The sequence below is a fragment of the Gobio gobio genome (genome assembly GCF_949357685.1).
Source record: "Gobio gobio genome assembly, chromosome: 20".
Lineage (NCBI taxonomy): Eukaryota > Metazoa > Chordata > Actinopteri > Cypriniformes > Gobionidae > Gobio > Gobio gobio.
The window spans coordinates 14644450-14666159 of record NC_137113.1 but is presented as its reverse complement, the minus strand read 5'-3'; the positions used below and the strand labels follow the sequence as shown (position 1 = coordinate 14666159).

At 38.8% G+C, this 21710-nt stretch overlaps 2 protein-coding genes across 4 annotated transcripts; one reads left to right on the top strand and one right to left on the bottom strand.

Annotated features, from left to right (window-relative positions):
• Positions 1-839: 839 nt before the first annotated feature.
• Positions 840-8635, top strand: LOC307116794 (uncharacterized protein). Of its 2 annotated transcripts, none has more exons than XM_079801170.1 (5): positions 840-1154; positions 1512-2606; positions 7575-7676; positions 7749-7865; positions 7948-8635. In XM_079801170.1, exons 1-5 carry the CDS (start codon positions 1145-1147, stop codon positions 7974-7976), a joined length of 1353 nt encoding a protein of 450 aa, XP_079657296.1. In that variant the 5' UTR covers positions 840-1144; the 3' UTR covers positions 7977-8635. The 2 variants fall into 2 exon arrangements, with proteins under 2 accessions (XP_079657296.1, XP_079657297.1); XM_079801171.1 differs by having other exon boundaries at positions 879-1150.
• bicral (BICRA like chromatin remodeling complex associated protein) lies at positions 8383-21245 on the bottom strand. Of its 2 annotated transcripts, none has more exons than XM_079801168.1 (11): positions 21145-21245; positions 18042-18087; positions 17888-17936; positions 17745-17810; positions 15816-17201; positions 15668-15728; positions 15194-15278; positions 14939-15084; positions 14756-14850; positions 14530-14632; positions 8383-11249 (listed from the first exon to the last, which is right to left on the bottom strand). In XM_079801168.1, the coding sequence occupies exons 1-11, from the start codon at positions 21233-21235 to the stop codon at positions 10789-10791; spliced, it is 2589 nt and encodes an 862-aa protein (XP_079657294.1). In that variant the 5' UTR covers positions 21236-21245; the 3' UTR covers positions 8383-10788. The 2 variants fall into 2 exon arrangements, with proteins under 2 accessions (XP_079657294.1, XP_079657295.1); XM_079801169.1 differs by lacking the exon at positions 21145-21245 and adding an exon at positions 20871-20999.
• Between the last annotated feature and the right edge of the window lie 465 nt (positions 21246-21710).

Sequence of the window (21710 nt, the reverse complement as noted above, 5' to 3'; positions counted from 1 at the left end):
CAGTCATGACGTCAATTTGTAGGCCAATCCTTCTGTAGGCCTATATAGTCCCAAATCAGATTTTAAGCGGATTCAAATGCAAACCTAATTCTCTTTCTATGTAGATTTATTAAAATGTACTACATTTTCGAATTGTAAACCTATTTTTGTAGTGTTCTTACAAGAGTAAGAGCCTATGTTTACTTACAATTTCACTCTCGTTTAATAAAAAAAACTCTCAGAACATTACAATTTGCACGGCCTACAAACGTTTTACTGTATTCAATGTGTAATCTTTATTCATTTGTGTAAATGTCATCTTCTCCCCCTCATTACATTTACAAATGTACTTTTATAAAGAAAATAACATTTTTATTTTCAAGAAAGATGTTGATATATATCTGGATACAGTAAAGAACGCTACTGCTAGTAGACACTTCGATGGTGTAATAAGATAATATAATACGTTTTGTTTTTTATTTTATTTTAGAATTTCATGTAGCTAGCTATTGTAACCCCCTAGCCCCTTTCTGCTTGTAAACGTTTAGATAGATAGATAGATAGATAGATAGATAGATAGATAGATAGATAGATAGATAGATAGATAGATAGATAGATAGATAGATAGATAGATAGATAGATAGATAGATAGATAGATAGATAGATAGATAGATAGATAGATAGATAGATAGATAGATAGATAGATAGATAGATAGATAGATAGATAGATAGATTTTCTTATGTAAATTACCTGAAATATCTGGAAAGACTGGGTGACGTGGGTGACGTGACTGACATGACCAACGGTCACGCACGCACGCACGTAGTACTGAGATTTACATTTACTGTAAAAGGTATTTACACACAGGCATTGATCGAGACGGCTAATAGGGTCTTTCGTAGCTCAAAATAATCCAGCATGTCCTCTAGCGGGTCCATCGCATATCGCAGTGTCCGTTATTTTACTGCATAAGTGTATATTTCCCATGGTAACAAACGGCAGGTTTCCTATATGCGCAAACGAGCTATTTAAAAATGCCACTGACTTGGTTAAAAGTGGCTGCATGAGAAAGGTTCCCAACTCAAGAGTTTAATAATGATTTAAAGACACCAGAGAGAAGACCTTTCCCAATTCCTTTGAAAGATGGCAGTGAAGTTATAAAATATGACTGTAGGTGAGTGGCAAATCTAAATATTTGATAGATTATTTGTCCATTTTAATATCCCATGCTTTGTTTGTAGTTTTTAAGACCCCATGAAATTAAAATCAGAGTTTTGTGGCTATTAGCCCATATCTGTTGTTTTGATGTCATGTAGATGTTAGTGTTCTACTAAAAGTTGAAAAATTAACTAGCAGTTATACATATATGTAAAATATATAGCTATTTAATAGATGAGTTAAAGGAATTACATCAACACAACACAGAAAACTGCTGATAAAGTGATTTCATGTTTCTTCAGAGAGATATGGGAGGATTAAAGTTCTTCAATCCTGTAATATCTGACAATTTTTTGATACTTTTCTCTTTCAGAAGAATGCCCATATTGTGGAAAGCCGTTCAAGAGGCTGAAAACCCACCTACCACACTGCAAAATGGCACCAGTTGCACTAACCAAGAAAAGCATTCAAGCACCCAAAGAACTGAGTTCAACCAGACAGAAGATCCATAAAAAGACAGAAAATTACGTCATCTTTGATGAGAGACTAACCTCCGAAAGCAAGAGAAAAGAAGATATTGACAATGCAGACATTCTTCTCGCATCTACTGAGGTCAAAGTCTCATCTGAAACTCTGGATATGGAGAAGCCTAAAAGCAAATGGCTTGCTAAAAGACAAAGGGAACTTGAGCGATTACAGCTGTTAGTGCCAGTCTCAAAAAAGCCAAGCAACCCTACCTCATTATTCAAGCAAGACGGAGATAAAAGCTTTTGTGAGATCTCCAAAAGACCAAATCAGGGAACATCTCAAAGCAATGGAAAAAGTACTAAAGGCAAAACGAAGCTAAAGAAGGCATCATTTTCAGAGCAGTTGTCCATCACCAAGAGTAAAATCAATACCCCTGGATATGTGCCAGCCATTCTGAAAAACTCTAGCCTCCCATCTGAGTGCAATGTACAGCATGAAAATCCAAAACTTAAAACAAAAGTTTACATCTTAGAGGAGCTTGAAAGACTTCCGAACAGCCAGAACAAGTATATCGATCTAGTATCGAGAGCAAAAGAGCATAAAGCTCATGCGTTCTTTACATCCAAGACTTCTGTGTGGGACCACATCAATTATAGTTTGTATTACAAGAGGTCTTATAATCTGTTTGTGCCTTATCCTATTATTGAAACATCCAAAGATTCTGCTCTGGAGATTTCAAATATGCAACAATCAAACAAGCCTGAAACAGCAGTTATCAAATTTGCCTTTCCACCCTCACTGGCTTTATCTGAAACCATTCATCAACCTGCAGAAGACATCCTTAATTCAAGACTGCAAGGTGTAAGACGTCTATCATCTAGTCCAGAGACAGTGACTGCTTACAACACAATACAGTTGTCCTCAGTACCTTTAGGCAGCTATGCTAAGGGAAATATTTGGAAGAAGAATCAATTTCCTGGGCCAGCCTCCCAAAGTGAAGGTAATGCATGATTTATGTGATGCTTGGTTGTTTATATAATTATTTTTATGTGAAGAGAAATCCCTTTAAAAAAGATAAATCACTTTAAAGGCATGTTCAAACCATAGACCGTGAAAAAATATGGACGACGCAACTTCATTGACTTCCGCTGTACAGAGTAGACGTTTTCGGAGGCTGCACACAGCGCTGACATCTTGGGATCGAGTCTGCGCAGTAGCGATCTCCGGACCGGAGTTGCGCAGTAGAGAACAGGAAGTAGAGGCGCGATTATCAAGAGCCCGCCCACACTTTCACAGATGCATAACAATTCATTATGTTGGTGTGAAATAAACAGTTATAGAAATGTAGAAATTAAAGCTAAAGCTCCAATCTCCTCCCAAAAATCCCCAAAAAAGTCAGTTAGTGCCTTAGTGACAACTTCACTCAGAGAAGCCGTCAATCTCAGCTGTCAATCATGACGTCACACACCCCGTTATTATAGTATCAAATAACTCACTAAAAGTAAACTTATTTAAAAAACAAACACTTGAAATGAAATCATCATGATAAAAACTGCCTAAAATGACAGAAACCATCTTTAGGAAACAATTATATGAAGTGTAATTTAATTGTTAAGTGTGTTTCGCGTCCATTCTAAAACAGAGAGGTGAGGTTTAGGAGCTATACTGGGACCAACCACCAGGGGGCGATCGAGGCGCGGAGGCTTCAGTTTCTAAGAGGAGTGCTGCAGGCTTGTAGCCTGACGTCGTCATACTCAATTCTAGTCAGAATATGAGTCTGAGACCGCTCCGTTGGGCTATGATTATGGGGCGTGTTTCAACCGAACCAGGAAAGACCTTAATTGGATAGACCTACAACCAATCAGAGCAACGGAGCGACGCACAACGTTAGTTGTCAAATGTCAACAGAACTCAACTGCACTGTGTTGCCATGTCCGCGGGTTGAAGCGACCCCAATTATGTGATATACAAACCCAGGAATGCGATTTTTAGCTGCCAGCCCTGCCAAAATAACATATATTTTACCCCCCAAATGCCTTTTTTTTCCCGGAGAACCCCCCCGGAAAGCTATTGGGCTTGTTTTTGGCTAGTTTTGAGGAACGTTAGCAATTGGGCGGGTTTTGTTGTAAAAACTTGGCAACCCTGTCTGCACGCACGCTGGAATAAGTAGCCTAACGTTAGAAGAACAAGATTAGTGTACGATCTTTGCCGGTGTTGTAAAAAAAATAATTTAAGGATACACAGATTACTTACCAACACGATCATCATTTCTGAGAGAAATAGTAAAGGTGAATGCATATACGAACAAGTTCTCCGTTTAGGATTAGAACAAACTCAACCCAAGCGGCTTTTGATGACGTGGATGATTACGTTACTGTTTATCATCTGTCCATCATCGTCTAAAGCCCGCCCTGACAATTTCATTGGTCCGAACAGTTTCTGTTCGGGCATAATTACTTCTCTACCGATCAATTCCAGACCGAACTGCCCGAGTAAAAATGTTGTGGGCGGGGCTAAGTTCGGCTGGCATCCAGGCTAGCAGGCTTGGTTTAAATGCACAGTTACCTGACAAATATTTTTTGAGTACTCCCTCCGTGCGAGGAAGACCCGTTTAGATCTGCTCTGGCGGGTAAAACATCTAGAGAACGCCCTCAAGTTAGGCCAAGAAGATTTGTCTGTAAGGGTACTGTCTGAAAACACAGTTACCTGACAAATATTTTTAAAGTAAACCTGACTCTCCATTTTCTTCCACCCCAGATAGGGGATTTCATCTTTATTTTTATTTTTATTTCCTTTTAATTTCCTTTTAATTCCTATTATAACTATTATACTATATATATTTTTATTTTATTCACTTATAACTATTTTAACTTCATTTCTGTGTAAAGCACTTTGAATTGCCACTGTGTATGAAATGTGCTATACAAATAAACTTGCCTTGCCTTGCCATAGTAAAAGTAAAAATATAGTACCATAGTAAAAACATGTAATATTTAGTTAATACATTTAAAAACACAAACCAACACATTCTCACCTGTGAAAGGTTATCCCATTTCTTCGGGAATTTAAATCTCTGAGTTTTCATGATCAGAAGCTCTGCGCAATGTTGTGGCGTCATTGAATTCTCACTGTGCGTGATGATTTGCTGTCCGTTCCAAGATGGCGGGCGTGCCAATATGTCTGGAGCAGTGGAATGTATCATCTACGTTTACATATCTATGCTTATAGACACTTGCAAACAGAAGTCATGTTTGGTATCCATAGCAACAGTGTGCTGCCTACAAGCACTTTCTGTTAAAGGTGTCGTGCACTGGCTTTTTTTATTGTTATACATATACTGTTGTCTGAGATCAACGTTTGAAGTTTGCATGGTTTTTACATTCAAAAACATCATAATGAATAAGTAATAGGCTATTTTCTACCCTGGTTTTGAGGCTCTCTCCTGGACGCTGGGATTTTACGGGCGTGCCGCACTGAAGACTTGGAAGTAAACGCCCACGGCTAGGATTGGATAAGATTTGCATATTTAATGAGCTTCGGGTCCCCGCGAGTACACCGTGAGGGATTGTTTTGAAGCATGTGGGAAAACGGCAACTGAAATAATTCGTCCCACAGGGCTCGCAAAACGTCTTTATCAAACAAACACAATTATTTGTCTCTCATCCACCCACGATTGATTGGAATGTTATGTTTTTATTACTTGGCCCGCCCGATTGGTGGATATAAGCTTGAACCGTGCATCTCACACACACAGACACGCGCGCACGTGCCAAGTACGTTGCAGACTGCATGATCAAAACTTACACAATTGACCTATCGGTAAGCCCCGCCCCCCTTAGTTACTGTTGCTAACTCGGACAAACAAACGGAGTTGCTATATCTTACAATGTACAGCTGTCAGTGTGAAAACCTTATCCCAAGATGTTTTTGGGCACAGAATGTAGCGTATACCCCATCCGAATGATGACCAAACTTTACTGATGGTTTATCAAGTTTATTACATCGTTTTTCACTCAAAAAAATCATCGTAAGAGCTGAACAAACAAAGCATAAATGCGCCTTAACGTCTCATTCACAAACTCTCTCACTCCGTGGCATTACCATTAACATACACAGCAAATTACACAAAAACACTCACAGTAAACAAACATATTCACAGACCTTATGCCTTTTCGGGGATGCAGTTAATAACTGGTGAAATTTGTATCTGCAAATCAACTCCGATAAACTGCGTGCGAGCTCTCCCTTTAAACATATCTAAACTCACAGAAATAAAATGGGAATAAAATAAATATGGTGAGAGATTAATTTGGAAACGATGGTTTACAGATCTCAATGCAAACGTGAGAAGCCTCTTGTTACGATCGCAGATGATAACATCCAGGATCAACACTGTTCATGTACCGCAGGGTAAGATTACATAAATTCACATTTAATCAGTTTAATATTGAGAGATGCACTGAAATGTAGCCCTTCGTGTTTCTGACCTACACCATTGCATGAGAACAGTTAGTTATAGTTAGTTTGTACGATAGCAGGGAATTACTAACTTTAATCGTAACAATGAGAGTATGACAACCAGAAAATCCTCTCAGGATCCCTGGAGTCAGTGTTACAGTACCTCAGGCACGACGTTTACCATTTTTGTAGCATAAACACCATCAAACCGATGAGAGCTTCGGATTTTCCAATGTTTCTCTATGGCGCTGACACCTAAAGATGTCTGAGTTCCGGTCCCAGCGCAACTGATACTCAACTGCCATTGGCTCATCGGCGTTTGATGGGAGGGGCTTACCGATAGGTCAATTGTATTTTCCCTTCAAATATCAAGTCAAGAGAGTGAACAACGCACATCAATAACCACAAATAAAGGATTCTTCAGCCTTTGACAGCGTGCTAAGGTATGTTAGACACATACACAATCAATGTATCTATATCAAACGATCTGTAATGCAATACTATCACATATAAAAAACATGTTTTATACTCACATTAGTGTGTTGCTTCATTCATTTATGTAACGTTAATCTCATCCTGTCTGCAAATCCAGTCTCTTGTTTACAAACGAATCCGTGATCAGAAATGAAGGAACAAACGCAGTCTTCCCCACATGATCTGGATATTCATTAAAAATAAAGTTCATCCATGCATTCATAATATTGGAATCCGAATGACGCTTATGTGGTATGTTTAGAAATTCGATGCGGTTTAGCTCTCTCTGTAGGCCTATGTCATGTTAGTGGCATGAGTCGGTGGGCGTTGTTCTTCTTCTGTTGAGGCGGTGCTTCACTACACTCTAATGTCATAGCCGGGCACATTCTGAGATCGATCGTTTGCTGGGCCTGGTGTCAATAAAAGCTTTTCTTTGACTAAGAAGGAAGTTTTCAGCTCTGAAACTTACAGGATATTCTTATATTACAATGACCTTTTATATATCAAAAGTTCACGGGAAAGTTGATTTCTCAATTCATCGTCCCTTTAATATTAGTATTGAACGGTACTACAAAACACAAGTACTGTACTACTACTGTCTTTATTTATCACTTTTTAATATACATCACAAGTGTATCACAAAATGTTTTTTAAGGATTAGCTGACATTTTGCTAATTGTGCTATGGGCGCCAAAGTTGTGCGACACAATCCTGGACACAGCATTAAATTTAGGTTTAGGTTTAGATTTAGGTACATTGGCACATTCTTCAGTGCCATTCTGATTGTGAATGAGCTACACTTTCATCAGCTTGGCTGGAAAGGGATGTTGGTCCATCATGAAACATTTTCTCATCGCATTCCTCCTATTACCATTTTTATTCATTCATGTTCATGTTAATCTTCAAGTTCCACATCCTCGTCATTGTGTTTCCACTCAAGTTTTCATGACATGCACGTTAAAATGATGAATTTCTCATACCAATAGAAAAGAAACGAGAGTTTAAATAAATGCTTTATTTTATGTACTGCCTCTAGTGCAGCGGAAACTCGGAGATGTCAGATTGAAGGAACTTGGTGTCTGGCTTGCCGCTCGTACTCCGGTGTCATCCGAAGAGATTGTGACCATGTTGAAGCAAGGTTTGTTCCTTATCCAACATAATATAACATAACGTTAGTGGTTTTTCTAGTGTTTTCTGGTTGTGTGATCAGGTTGGCAGTGGTACTACAGGAAGTATATCGATGTACGTAGAGGAGGAATCGGTGGGATGTCAATGCTGTTGACTGGATACTGCGTTCTGTGTTACATATGGAGCTACCCACATCTCAGTGAGTCTGAATCGATGTCATCAACAAACATCTCATAATCATTGGCATGGATGGTTGAAATGTGTTTTATTCTATTTTACAGAGAAAGAACGCTGGAGGAAGTACCATTAAGGATGTTTGGTGGTCTTTGTAATTGTGTTCTGGGCCATGAGGGCATAAGATTAATAATTATAAGGCAAGATTATAGGCTAATAACTATTGGTTTACTACAATTGAGGTTTGCTGTGTTTATGTTAGAAGTACTGAAGTGCTTATGAATTAAAATTGTTGATAGGAACTGGAACATATCCGGAAGGGCAGAGAGAATGCTTTTAAGCTAAACAATTTAACTTTTTGTGATTTACCTGAGATCTAATACATTATATAATATTGTTCTGCACTATTTTTTGTGAGGCCTGTCATATGGTTCTTTTGTTTGTTGTTTATATGATCATCCTTTAATTTCCTAATTTTTATGTAATATTGTTACATGTAAATATACATGCTTACGTTAAAAATGAAGACATTACAACAGATTGGCTGTATTCAAAATGAATTTAATATTTATCTCTGCTGTAATGAACACTCACAAAATAAAACACAATTCATGAACTGACCACATACAGTATGACGTGTACACCTAACATAATAAAAATAACTTTTTTGTTTTACATTCTTTTTCTTTACAAAAAGTATAAATATTTTGTGTTTCATGTTTTTATTTTTTGTAATACAAACATTACAAATCAAGTTTTAGGTGATGCAGAAAATAAAACGATAAAAGCAACTTTTACCATGGGGTACTACGATAACTGAAGGCCACACTCGCACAACAAAAAGCAGTAAAAACAAATGATAGACTATTTAAACTTGTTTTCACTCGCTCTGTCCTAAGGCAAAGAAGCCCTTCGAAGTGAAGGTCTTTCAGAATGCTCCCTAACACCGACCACTAGAGCTCAGATCAGAGAGAAAAATATTTCACTTTTTTCTGTCCGTCTGTCTCTCATTTTTGGTTGAATTGCTGGGAAAGACAGTGGTGTTTAGTGTTAATGATGCAAAAACAATGGGATGACATTTATAGATGAAAAAGAGCAACCTTCCGCAACTGGAATGGATGCTAATGGAAACGCAGACTTGTGAAAATGTGCGCACACTGCAGTTTCTCTGCTCTGGGGAGCGTTTCCCAAAAGCATTGTTAGCAAACTATGCTCGCAGGTTCCTTTCAAGTCGTACGACAATAGTTGGCTTTGGGAAACGCTCCCCTGGTCAGTTTTTGACATTGTATTGGTCATACTCCCATCGTTGAAGCTGACAAAGCCCTAAAATGGCACAGTTAATATAGGTTCAAGTCTATAAAACAGGACTGAATGCTGACAATCTCCTCTTTAGAAATGATTTCTCAAAATGTGGGCCTGTCCTCCAACCACACCTACATTATCTCAGTAAACAGCCATCTCCTAATGCAACTAATTACAGATATGCTGTGACATCACCACTTCTGCTTTCACCAATTTAAAACTGCATACGAGAATTGATCTGCAGAGGGGCTGTGATCATCTGTAAAGTACAAGGTCACATCAACATGTGCAAATATAAGCTGCCACTCGAGGCAGAAACTGCAAACCGACTGCCAAGACTACAGCCTGACCAGCAGGGGACTCAACGCACAAGGGAAAATGAAATTTCAGAGAACAACAGTGGGTAAATCTCACAAAAATTCCCAAATCAACGGAAATAAATGATATTTTGCTCAGAGAAATTTAGGACCACTGAGATTATGATGACAATATTTCAAAAAATTCTAATTTGTGATAATGTGAGAATATATTTCAATTGTAATGTACTTGTACAAAAGGGTAGCGATTGAGCGCTGCCTTAAATTCACACGGATTTAAATGTAACAAATATATACCATACTTGACTAAAGAAAGAAAAATTTGAGATCCCTTTGAAATATTATAAAAATGTTATGACAATAAAGAAAATGTAAATGCGGTTAAAATGTGCTTAATTGGTTAAAGAAAAATTTACCACAATGCAATAAATATATAGTACTGATCCAAAAATAGGTTTCCTAAATATTTTTTCTTTTTATTTCCATTGATTTTGGGTTGAAATGCGACCGACGTGTTTTCATGAGATTCACCTATGGGGGTTCTTTGAGACACTAACATAAGGTGCAAAACTGCACATATTTTCTCCAGGCAGGGAGCAGCACACACTTACAAAAAATATATATAATGCATCATTTCAAAAAATGAATCCAACAAAAAAGATAAACATCATGTAACATTGTACCCTCAATCTGAGGACTTAACTTTCCACTGCACAAAACCACGCGAGTGAGTTTTGTCTCTGTGGAGAGGTCACATACCTGTAAGGTACAAAACTAATTGCAAAAAAAAGAAAGAAGAAGAGCACAACCAATGTTTAAAAACAATTAAACGCGCAGGTGTGTTTTTGTGCCTCACTTGGTCAAAGTCTACTGCAATGATACAACATAAGTGTCGAGACAACCATAAACCTTAAGTGCGGACAGACTATTAGACTAAGTGTCTGATTTTGATCGATACGCTACAAATATCAATGTCTACTCATGACATTCCAAACATCACACTTACTTACTGCTTGATTGTGTGTGTGCGTGTGTGTGTGTGTGTGTGTGCATATATTGATGTGTGTGTGATTGCAAGTGTATATCCTGTAAAGCATTGTCAAAAAGGCTTTCTTATGTAAACTTCTCTAGAACAACAGGCACAGTATTAGAGTATCGCTATCGTTAGATTCACCTTCCTGTTCCTCAACCTAGTCAGAGCTGCTGTGTGCTATTCAAACCGTGATAATGCCAACATACATGCCGTGGAGTTCAGCTCGCACACACATGGCATGAAATGAAATGAGACTAACATGGAACAACTAACAAACATAAATATGATGGCACTGTCTAACATTCTAAGATGCTATTCACAGCAGCCTCAAGCACAGAGTCCGTGTCAGCCAATGAAGTGTGACTATGATCTGAGGGAAGTTGTTGTTCATGGCCCTGCCCCAGGCTCGAAGGGTAGCCTTGGGCAGAGCTATGCTGTGATTGGCTGGGAGATGTAGGGTAGTGAGCGTGTTGACTGTTGCTGCTGATTAGGTTGTTGGATTTAATTTTTTTTAGGTCCAGGATGCACTTGATGGGAGATCTTCTGTGTTCTTCCATTGCTTGTTGTTGAGATTCTGTCCTATAAGCAGGTTCCGTGTGACTGTTCATACCCTGCCCATCTTGTACACTGACACTTATGGAATGCCTTGGTGATGTTTCCATTATGCTGGAATTGCCCTCATTGGTGGGTGGGGTCAAGACTTTAGGACTTGGGATCCTTAGTTTAGGGCCACAGCAGAAGTCTTCCAGGAAGCCATCTGAGAGAAATGACAAGCATACAGTCAAGCAAACGCTTGAAACATTACATTTTGGTTGCATATGGTTTAAAAATCTACCATGTAGTTTATGTATCTGAATGATCAAAAATTACCAGCACCACCTTCACTACATACTTTTGTGATTACATTTTTTAATCATTTATATAAGAAATTGTATTTTTTTCGTTTGTTCTCCAAGTAGGGATGCACCGATCCACATTTTTTCACTTCCGATCCGATCCCGATACCTGAATTTGGATATCGGCCGATACCGATACTATTCCGATACCAGAGCTGTGTTTGCTTTAAAGCTACACTGTGTAACTTTTTTAGTCTATTCTTAGCTAAAAACACTTAGTTCTTTCAAAAATATATGTGCTCATTAATGTATATTTACTTCTTTCAAGTAATAAAGTATTCTCGTAAGTTTATAATATGCCATTGAAAATACATAAGGTAATGGGATCTAACGGTGGTCGCCATGTTGCCCCTCCATCTTGAAAGTACATTAGCCAAAGAGGGACATACCCGTAAATACAAGCTTCGCCTTTCGCGTTTTAACTGGTTTTAATACTCGTACACTGTACAAAATTCTCTGCCTCGCGCATGTGCGCGTCAACTTGTTCAGACTTGTCTGGTGCATGCACAGAGAGTTTTCATCTCAGCAGCGTCCAGTAACAGAGTTATACGGAGTTTTCCTGGCTTGTTTATTCCTCAAAAGTCTGTTTTTCCTTGTGTGGTATTTCTGTGCGTTAATAACTCCGTAAGTAATAATAGTTATTGTCATTGTAGATGTGTTTCAGAGTGTGTCATCGCGTAATTCAGTTGATGTCACCTCAGAAGTATTTTTGTGTCAACATACAATAGCGTAATGCTCACCTATTTGAATAATCATTCAGTTATTTTGTTATCAACAATGTTTATTCGTTTTTAGAAAATATTTGCTTGTAATGTATGTTGATGGAAATATGCATCAGGTCTGATCGGCATATTAACAATTGTCATACAGAGCGCACTGCAGTGCTAACGTTAAAGCGGCGCACACACTTTTGAAACCGGACACCGCTTGTTAGCAGCAGCAACAGCGGCAGCTCCGCTCCTTTTAATGCAGCTGCATTTAGCGCCTATATATGGTACAATAAGCTCTGGTTTACGGTTACATTATACAAATGTAACTTATAAGTATAGTTATACAGTTCTTAACTGTGTATGTATATTTACCATCCTTATTTGTTCTCTCACAGAAACCACATTTATGTACATATCCACGCAAACCTGTTTATGCCTTGCAATTGGATGACTGAATAAACATTACTATCATCAAAGTTCACTCTGGATTAGCTGCAGTTCTTTCTAGCCGAATAATTAGGCCAGTTGAGTTCCAACCATCCCACTGCGCACAGAATATCCCACAGGCACCGTGTCGAATGTGGACGAGGTCGAACTGGAAGCCATGTTAATCTTGGACTAAATCGGCCACCGTAGGAGTTGAAACGAAATCGGAATTGAGAGGAACAGAAACTAAAATTCACTGGATGGTCATATACCTTTTCACCACTAGATGAGGGAAAATATCACACAGTGTAGCTTTAATATTATTATTATCATTATTGTTGATTTTATATGATGCTGACATAAACTCCACTCAACAGGCAAGTATGATATGAACATAATAGTGACCCAAATTATCACGTTTATCAATTTATATTTGAAAATCAACAAACAAAAAATAAATCAAGCAGCTCTAAGCACTTTTTTAAGCTAGATTCTGTGGGATTTCCTTCCTTATAATGGCCGTCGTCAATGGCAACGCATAATGCATAAATCTCTAATATTATATCAGTAAATATATTCTCAAGCAATATTCTCATCAGTGTTCTATCAGTTATGACACATTTAAATCTAGCATATTTTGTGTAAGAGCCCATACAGTATTCTAGTGAAATAAAGCATATATTTTCATATTTGACAGTTTATTTGATTAAATATCAATAATCCAAAAGGTGTGCATCATACCTAACACCTAGATGAACACTTTACAGTCAGTTTTATGACTAGTCATTCTCTTCAAATGCCATTTAAGTTAGAAACGTGTATAGCCTACCAATGTTGTATGTAACTTTAGAGACGGTCCCTAGATTCGTGAACGCCAAGCCAACCTAATGCCAGTCAAATAAGATGCGCTGTGGTTCTGCTGTGTTTTGTTTAAAACTATTTTCGGTGCTGAAATATAACAAAAACTGTCAATCACTGTATGATGAATGAATCTCCTGCGTGCATCGCTAGTTTATCTCTGCTTTGAGTGTAGATTTCAGCGAGAGTGAGAGCTGCGCGCGCTCTGAACAAAACTACGCTAATCTGAATGCCTCTGATTATTATATTCATAAACTCAATATAAACACACGTGATTGGTTATAATGCGCAACGTGATTATAACAGATGGCTTTTGAGAAGACCATAATAAGTTCAAAGTGGCTGGTGTGAGTGTTACACTGCCGAAATACAACCGCAGATGGCGACTGTCAATGTCAAGCCCTGATTATTATCTCTTAAATGTCACCCTAGTCTTGTCTGCTTTTTTAAATGTTTGATTGCGTTCGTTGTGTTGTACGACGCGAGGGAGCTTCCACCTCTCTGAATTACGGTTTTGCAAACATTGTCTTGCTCTGCGGTGTTTCCAGTGTGAAGTATTTCCACACAGCTGACATGTTGGCTAGCCACAATGCTGCTCAATGCTATCCTGCTGCAAACTGCGGAATGGATTTCCTGAGTGGGGCGTGTCTCATAACTCTGTGTCTCATTGAGCCGCGCCTCCGTTCAGGAAATCCATTCCATAGTTTGCAGCCAACTAGCAGACAAGCCGGCGGGAATCACTTTTGAAAAGCGCAGACGTGGCTCATGGGTATCGGATTTCTCCGCAGGTTGGATCGGGAAAATCCGATACGTGAATTAAGCTGGTATCGGTCCCGATACCGATACTGGATCGGATCGGCCCCATCCCTATCTCCAAGGCAATTGCCCCGCCAATTGTATATAGTAATGCATGTGTTACTTTGCATATAACACAATTAATATGAACATTTTAAATATTAAATAATTTGATCACAAAAAAAATACATTTTAAATGCAAATACTACTTAATTGTATTCAGCCAAAATCAAACTAATTGTAAATGCTGTGAAATTACTTTATGTCAACTCATAACGTGGTTTTGTACATAACATTTGTGGAATGTTTTCATATAACAGTGAAAAAATGCAACCAGGCTCCCATCTCTCACCTGGATCCACTAATACCATTCGTTTGTCTTGGGTCAAGTTGCCCCGTTCCTCTTGGTTAAAAGTCCTGTCAATCATCACCATTTCTGATGAAGGGCTAGATCTCTGAAAGAGCATTAGGCAGCGAATGGTTTTGCATTAACGCAAGTGACATTAGAGTAATCAATTACCTACAAATAACTATAAGGTATTTTAGGCATTAAAGTTAAAAACGTGTTCTGAACCTACCTCTGCTTCCACCATGAGTAAGCGTCTGTATTTGTTTACCATGGCCTGCGTTCTGTTTAGCACTTGTGTGGCAACTGCCTCAAACTCCTCATCAACTGTAAAGTCAAACACAATCATCAGAAACTAAGGCATATTTATCTACGGTTAAATATTATTTATGTAGAGGAAAAGTTGAAAATGCACCTTTGGCGAAATCTTCATCTCGAGGTGGTGAGCCTTGGAAAACATGATAGGGCAGTAATCTGTCAATGCCATCATTTAATGAAGTGAAGGGTGTCCGCACTGAAGACATGACTCTACAGTGATCCAGTCTTAACTGCTGGAGGACCCTGTAAAATAAGGCAATCATTATTTCTGCTATTCTATTCGTAGACACTTATGCTGCAGAAATGACACACTTCATCTATAACAGGTGTAGAGTACAATTTGGGCACTCACATTCCGCCTCTAGTAAGTTGCTGAGTTGCAGGTCGCTTCGGTGTAAGAGGCAATTCCTGACTGGCAGGAGTGAGTGTGTTCACAGCTAAGATTGAACAGAATAAAGACAAAATACTTTTTAGATCCAAGAGAGGAAATTCAGGAGCAAAGTGACAGTTAAGACATAATGTTACAAACGATTTATATTTCAAATAAATGCTGTTCTTTTGAGCTTTCTATTCATCAAAGCATCCTGATAAAAAGTCTCACGATTTCCACCAAAAAATATTAAGCAGTTATTAAACTGTTTTCAACACTGATAAGAAATGTTTCTTGGAATGATGCCATGACAAAAATAAATAACATTTTAAATATATAAAAATAGAAAACATTTATTTTAAATTGTATATGTAAAAACACAGCCCAAAAAAAACTTTAATTGAAACTCACTTATGGTCACTGATGAAAGCACAAAAGGTTTCAAAGTAGTCTTACCTTTGGTACCAAGGAGATTAACTAATTGTGTTTGCCCTCTTTGTGTTGCTGCTGTGGTGTCCTATGACATGGAAGAAACATTCAAATATAATGAAACAATACCACTTTGAAGAGGCATTTTGGATCAATTAATCCAAATATATTTCACCTGGTTTAGAGAGACTTGAAACTCCGGAACGCCAGATGTAGCTGAAGCGTTCTGGCCCACAGGCATAAGGAGGTGCTGTCCTGGGCTCACAGATAACTGCTGACAAACCTGTGGGCCTTGAACACCAGAACTGACCATGGTGAGGTGGTTTGAAGTCTGTGACATCTGTACAGGGCTTGGGCTAGGTGACGCGCTGGCATTCCAAACTTTGGCCGTGGCACCAGGCCTTTGAGACACCTGCACAACAGATGTGGGTGAAGCTTGGCCTATCTGACCTCCACCGACCAAACCTTGATTGACTATTAGCTGCCCTCCAGCTGAAAAGTTCTGCCCAGCGATAAGCTGTACTGTTGTGTTCTGATTGGTGAGGATGGAGTAGGTGGTAGTGCTAATTGACGCCGGGTCGCCCACTTGAGTGTTTGTTTGTAACACCTGCCCATTCACAGCCTGGAAGCTGTGAACAGTCGTACCAGGGGTCAGGGAAATAGAGGTGGGTAGCAAAAACTGCCCCTGAGGCAGATTGGACTGGGACTGTGGTTGCACTTGTTGCCCCAGCGGTGAATGCATTACAATGCTGCTGGCTGGATTGACCACTTTCACCTGTTGAGCAGACTGAGGAGAGCCAGTGGCTGTGTAGGGGCTACTGACTAAATTTGCAGTAGTGGTGGTGTTAGGTTGAAGCCCGATGTTGCTGATATTGTATACAGTTTGTCCCCCTGTCTGTAAGGGTTTAGGCTGAATCGGTCTTATCAATGCCTGTTGCGTAGGGCCTCTCTGAATGATAATATTCTGAAGTGGTATCGTTCCTTTATTGAAAGACATTGACATCTGACCACCTGTGGAAGGGGTGAACATGGTACCCTGCCCGCTGTTGTTTGTCACTACATTTCCGCTCTGCCTCAACAGGATCTGAGGCTGTTCCAAACTGTTGATAGTCATCATAGAGGAGGCACTGCCACTGAAGGATCCCACTACCTGGATGTGTCCAGCGGGGCCATTTGGCAAGGGTAGTTGGGGAACCTGCTGGATAAAAGCCTGAGGTTGTGCCAATGGTGCCACAACACCAGGACCCGCGACACCCCCAAACCCTCCAGAGACCAGCTGCTGAGGGAAGGTGGTGGCTGAGGGAATGAGAGATGGCTGAGAGTCCAAAAGAGCTTCTTGAGCCAATGTCTGCTCTGTGATATCTGCTTCCAGCAATGACTTCTGGAGGATGTCAAACGGTTGGTCCTCGCCACTGAGATCGACCCCACCAGGTGAGGTTTCACCGTCCAGCTCATCCTCGATGAACGGAAGACTGCTTGAGAGCTGAAGGTCAGCTCCACCAGCCTCCCCAAACTCTCCCAAATGATTGTGGCCATCTTTGAGTTCTTCATTGGAGCCACTCTGAGTAGAAAACCAAACAAGATGTTGTTCAGATGCTCTTACTAAATCCCATTCTAAGCATCCATATTGCTTGCAAACTTAGACTCTATATATACCAGGATGATTCACTCATATTACTATGAATGGGAGAAAGTACGACATGCAATATGGAGCAATAAAAGAGCAAATCGCAAATTGGTAAAGTCCTCACGTCACTGCAGCTGTCATAATAAGCTCCTGTTCCTACAGAAACAGTTAGGCCCAGTTAAGGTTTTTAAAAATAAGACGTTTAAGACGTGCACTTGGCACATGACGTCAGATGTGCATTGACAGAACAAACACTTTTTAAAGCTATTTGAGCATAAGAAACAACAGTAATGGAATAGCTCATGTCAGATTTAGTTTCTGGTTTGAAATATATTATTTAAACGTGAGTTTGGCAAGTAGTTTTTGAGATTTCAGTATTCCCAAATTCAACTAGTCTCTATACCCAAAATAGCTGCCTGGAAGAGTTGCAAATATGGCCATGTTAATTGACTTTCCTTGATAGGGAACTATACTCACAGTGTCACTGGTGAAATATGAGCTGGCAGACCCAAATGCTGCATTTGTCACATCATCTTCTCCAATCTGTTTGAATGTCAAAGAAAGTTGTCAATAACCTTTCAATATAAAACACAAATGTCTAAAAGTGTAAGCATACTTACAGATTTACTATTTGAACCATGAAGATACTCGTTCAATGCTTGCACATCTCTGTTAAAAAAAAAACATTTCATTAAAGCTTGCTTGTTATGAAGAGGAAAAATTCTATGTTTGTAGCTCTTTAAACCATAACCATGAAATTATAAAGCTGATTACCCTAAAAAATCCAGAAGACGGCGATCGTCTTCATCATCCATGACACCTGCAACACAGTAATTACAGATGTTGAGATATTACAATGGACACAAATTCCCTGCCGTTTGGCTACAACGAGACATACTTTGTATATACATTTGTTTCTGAACACACCTAAAGGATCCAATAAATGTAGTGTGCACAGTGTTCAACACAAAAAAAACAGTGTTTTTTTTTTTGTTGTTTTTTTTTTGTTGAATTTTTTACTTTATCGGAATGGTACGAAACTTTGTAAAGGTTGTGGCACTTTCTATGTGAACACAAAAAAACAATCATGGACACGATTCAAAATATCCTGAAAAAAATTCACACTTGTACTCCTCACTGTGAAAACAAATTTCATCTAGTGGAAGCATTTGGTACTGCACCTAAACAAAATCTTACTGAAAGCTCATTTTTGGAGATATCAACCTCAAATTTGGAACACAACTTGTTTAGATTTATGGCTTTGATTTTCTTGCCATTTTTAAAGTAAAAGATGTTTTGGAAAATATATATTTCATATAAAATTTGAAAATAGTATTTTTGTGCATTTTCCATAACAATAAACTTAAACTTCTATACCTTTTTTTTTCCCACTTCAGCAATAATATGCCAAGTGTCTTCTTCAAAAAAAGAGACCAAACCATGCTCCAAAGCATTCAAGATTTACAACAGTTATAAGTTGCAAATTTCATTTACAGGTATTTGGTCAAAAAGTAGTTAACGTGTAATAAATGGATTATAACTACTGCATAAATATAATTTTGTATCATAGAAACCCCTAAAAATACAAACTATTATAATAAAAACATGATCAATTTCATAGAAATAAAAGAAAATTAATCAGTCAGTTTTGACCACCACGCGAGCAGCACCAGAGGTTTAAAGGACATTCTCAGGACAGGTATAATATGAGACTATATATCTGCAGTTACAGGCCTGTATGCCAGGTTTTTGACTAGGTTAGCAATGTGAATACACAAACTGTTGACAAACAGAAATGAATTAAAAACCAGGCATTTAAATGTGACTGCCTCTAGTATTTTTTCTTCTTCAGTGAAGAATAAATACATAACATAAAAATAACTATAGCTGACATTCTGGTGTAGTAAACAGTAAGAAATTGCTTGACTTTGCACCAAACACAATTTCATCCTAATCAGCTAGCATTTAAGAACACATTTGAAAAGTAAAGTTGTCTAATATGCATTGTAGATTATAAACACGAATATGATGTTTATGTTTAAAAATGATTAAGTCATTTGTGTGATAAAGAATGCCTGTAATCTTTGCTGCAGATACATGCGCAGCACAGAGACTTCAAAATGGCGGCTGCAGATTGAAACTGCGCCACTGATCACTACAGTCGACAGACAAAAGGGCGTTATGACGCCGAGTACTTGTGCAGTGTTTAAAATGCTACTTGACTGTAATTTCAGATCATATATTTGTAAAGCTGCCATAGACATGTGAACAACTTGAAAATGCATGTGTGGAAATGTGACAAAGGAAGATCCGTGGGGGATGGGTGAAACATGTTTGGCCAGTTTGATTGTTCACTCGCACTTCACAAGCTTTTGTTAATGTATTAGAACACATACTAGTGAGGGAACGAAATGCGTTGTATGTTTTCCCCAAAGTGATTAAATGTTTGAAAAGCATTCGATATGTATTTTTGCCTTTGCTTCAAAACAAACGACGACGTGCGTTGTTAAAAACAGTTTGAACTTGCAGAAATACAAAATTGTGAATTTAATTCATAGTTAAACCGCACACACACAAGAACAGACAGTTTATAAATGGATACGAATGAATTAAGATTATTCAATAATAACTTCTCAATATTAAGATTTGTATATGCCATTTATATTTAAAGCGTAACATTTGCTAACTAGCAAGTCTAAGCTTAAAGCAATATCCGTGTAGTGCAGTAATGAAGAAAAAAAGTGACAGGTTAATCCGGCCATTTTACATGTCCTTGATAAACAACTTCAAAATGTATTTACAAAAACCCGAATTTGCATGAAAATGAACGTTTTTGGATTTTCTTTTATGAACTAAACTGTGTACTAGAGATATATTTAACACTTATATTCGTTAAGTGTAGTCAACCTAGCAAGCCAAATGAGGGAGGAGATGAATGAATTATTCTTCCTCTCTACAAGGAAAAAAAAAACTATCTATCCTCTTTTGCCTGATAAGTCAAAGGGGCGGAAAAGAGACGCGTAGAAAACTAGCAACCCCTCAAAATACAGAGTAAAACCCTGTTGAAGCAAGGCGACGCATTTTACTGATTCACTTGTCAAACAGGGTGGACTAAAAAGGCTCTCCATAGCGCAAGGGCAGGACGCACAAAACCCGCCTTAATCTCGCTGAAAGTCACAGCTAGAAACACACAGGGACTTTGTCCATAAATAGACCGAGGCTGGAGAGGCTCGTTTTTATCGCACGTCTCGAAAATGCCTTTCTAAAAGGCGTATTTGCGCATCTTTGACAGCCGAGGAGCGCGGCAGGACGGGCGGCAAAAAGAAATGCGTATTCGGCATCGGGCGGCTCGATTAATACGGGCACGGATGTCTTGGGTTTGGAGAAGGGGGTAAAAGCGGATCATCAGGCGAGTCTTATGCATTCTCCGTGCTCCGAGTTGTTGATGGCCTTCTTGACGTCGTGGACGTTCCCCACACCTATTAAGAAACGGCTGAATTCGTCGAGGAAAAACCGAACGGAGAACAATTCGTTGGCGAAGCATAAATATTTATTTGAATTTGCATCACATAAAGACGACTTGAAAAAGAGGCAAACCCTTACTCCTGTCTCACTCCTCTTGAAACCCAATATCTCCATTTGGCAACTTTTAATTTGCTCCCCCTCCTCCTCCTCCTCCTCCTCCTTCTTCTTCTTTCTCCCTCTCTCCCACTCATATATTTTTCCCTCACTGTCCTTGCTGCTCAGTCTCAGATAGATTTTTCTCTCTCCACGCTTGCTCTTCCCTCCCCGAAGGAAGGGGAGGAAGGAGGTTGTGTGTGTTTTTTCCTTGAAATTTTTATCACAAAATTATAATACACTCAAAGGGGAAACTCACCGTCATGAAAAAGCAGTGCCGTGTCCACGGGGTTTCCTCGCCATCTCTGCACGGGCCGGTGGAGCAGTGCGGCTCCAGCAGAAGGCAGCATCACTACATAGTGCACTAGAAAACAAGGGCTCTTTACTGTCTTCTTATACTGTTTGTTTACTACTGTATATGCTTCTTCAGTATATTATGGAAATTATAAGTTGAAGCTGCTGTTTTGATTAATCACCTCAAATGCCTGACATGAATAACTGAATAAAAATTGTGTGTGTGTCTGGGGGCGGGGCCCTGGTCGACCACACCTTTGTGTCCTGAGATCACAGATCACCCACAAGTGTGTGAACCTGAAGCAAAATGTAATAAACAATGTAACATTGGATCCTGATGATCGCTTGAGTTTTATAAACAGTATATTATAAGATTGTTGCCACAGCGAGCATGTTATCATTTGTAAAAACTAAATTTCATAACTTAAGACAAACAAAAAAAGTTTATTTTAGTAATGTTGATCAAACATTTTAATGTGTTAATGAACCTTGGAATATTTTGTTTCATTATCTGAAGTTTTTTTAGTGTTT

What these genes read in the sequence shown, in the direction of transcription:
- LOC307116794 (XM_079801170.1), top strand. An exon ending in GCCAGCCTCCCAAAGTGAAG is followed by an intron (nt 2,607 to 7,574) that starts GTAATGCATGAT and finishes TACTGCCTCTAG; the next exon opens with TGCAGCGGAAACTCGGAGAT. An exon ending in TGTGACCATGTTGAAGCAAG is followed by an intron (nt 7,677 to 7,748) that starts GTTTGTTCCTTA and finishes TTGTGTGATCAG; the next exon opens with GTTGGCAGTGGTACTACAGG.
- bicral (XM_079801168.1), bottom strand. Translation starts at nt 21,235, where the DNA reads ATGCTGCCTTCTGCTGGAGCCGCACTGCTCCACCGGCCCGTGCAGAGA. An exon ending in TTCAAGTCTCTCTAAACCAG is followed by an intron (nt 15,729 to 15,815) that starts GTGAAATATATT and finishes TCCATGTCATAG; the next exon opens with GACACCACAGCAGCAACACA. An exon ending in TACTCATGGTGGAAGCAGAG is followed by an intron (nt 14,633 to 14,755) that starts GTAGGTTCAGAA and finishes ATGCTCTTTCAG; the next exon opens with AGATCTAGCCCTTCATCAGA.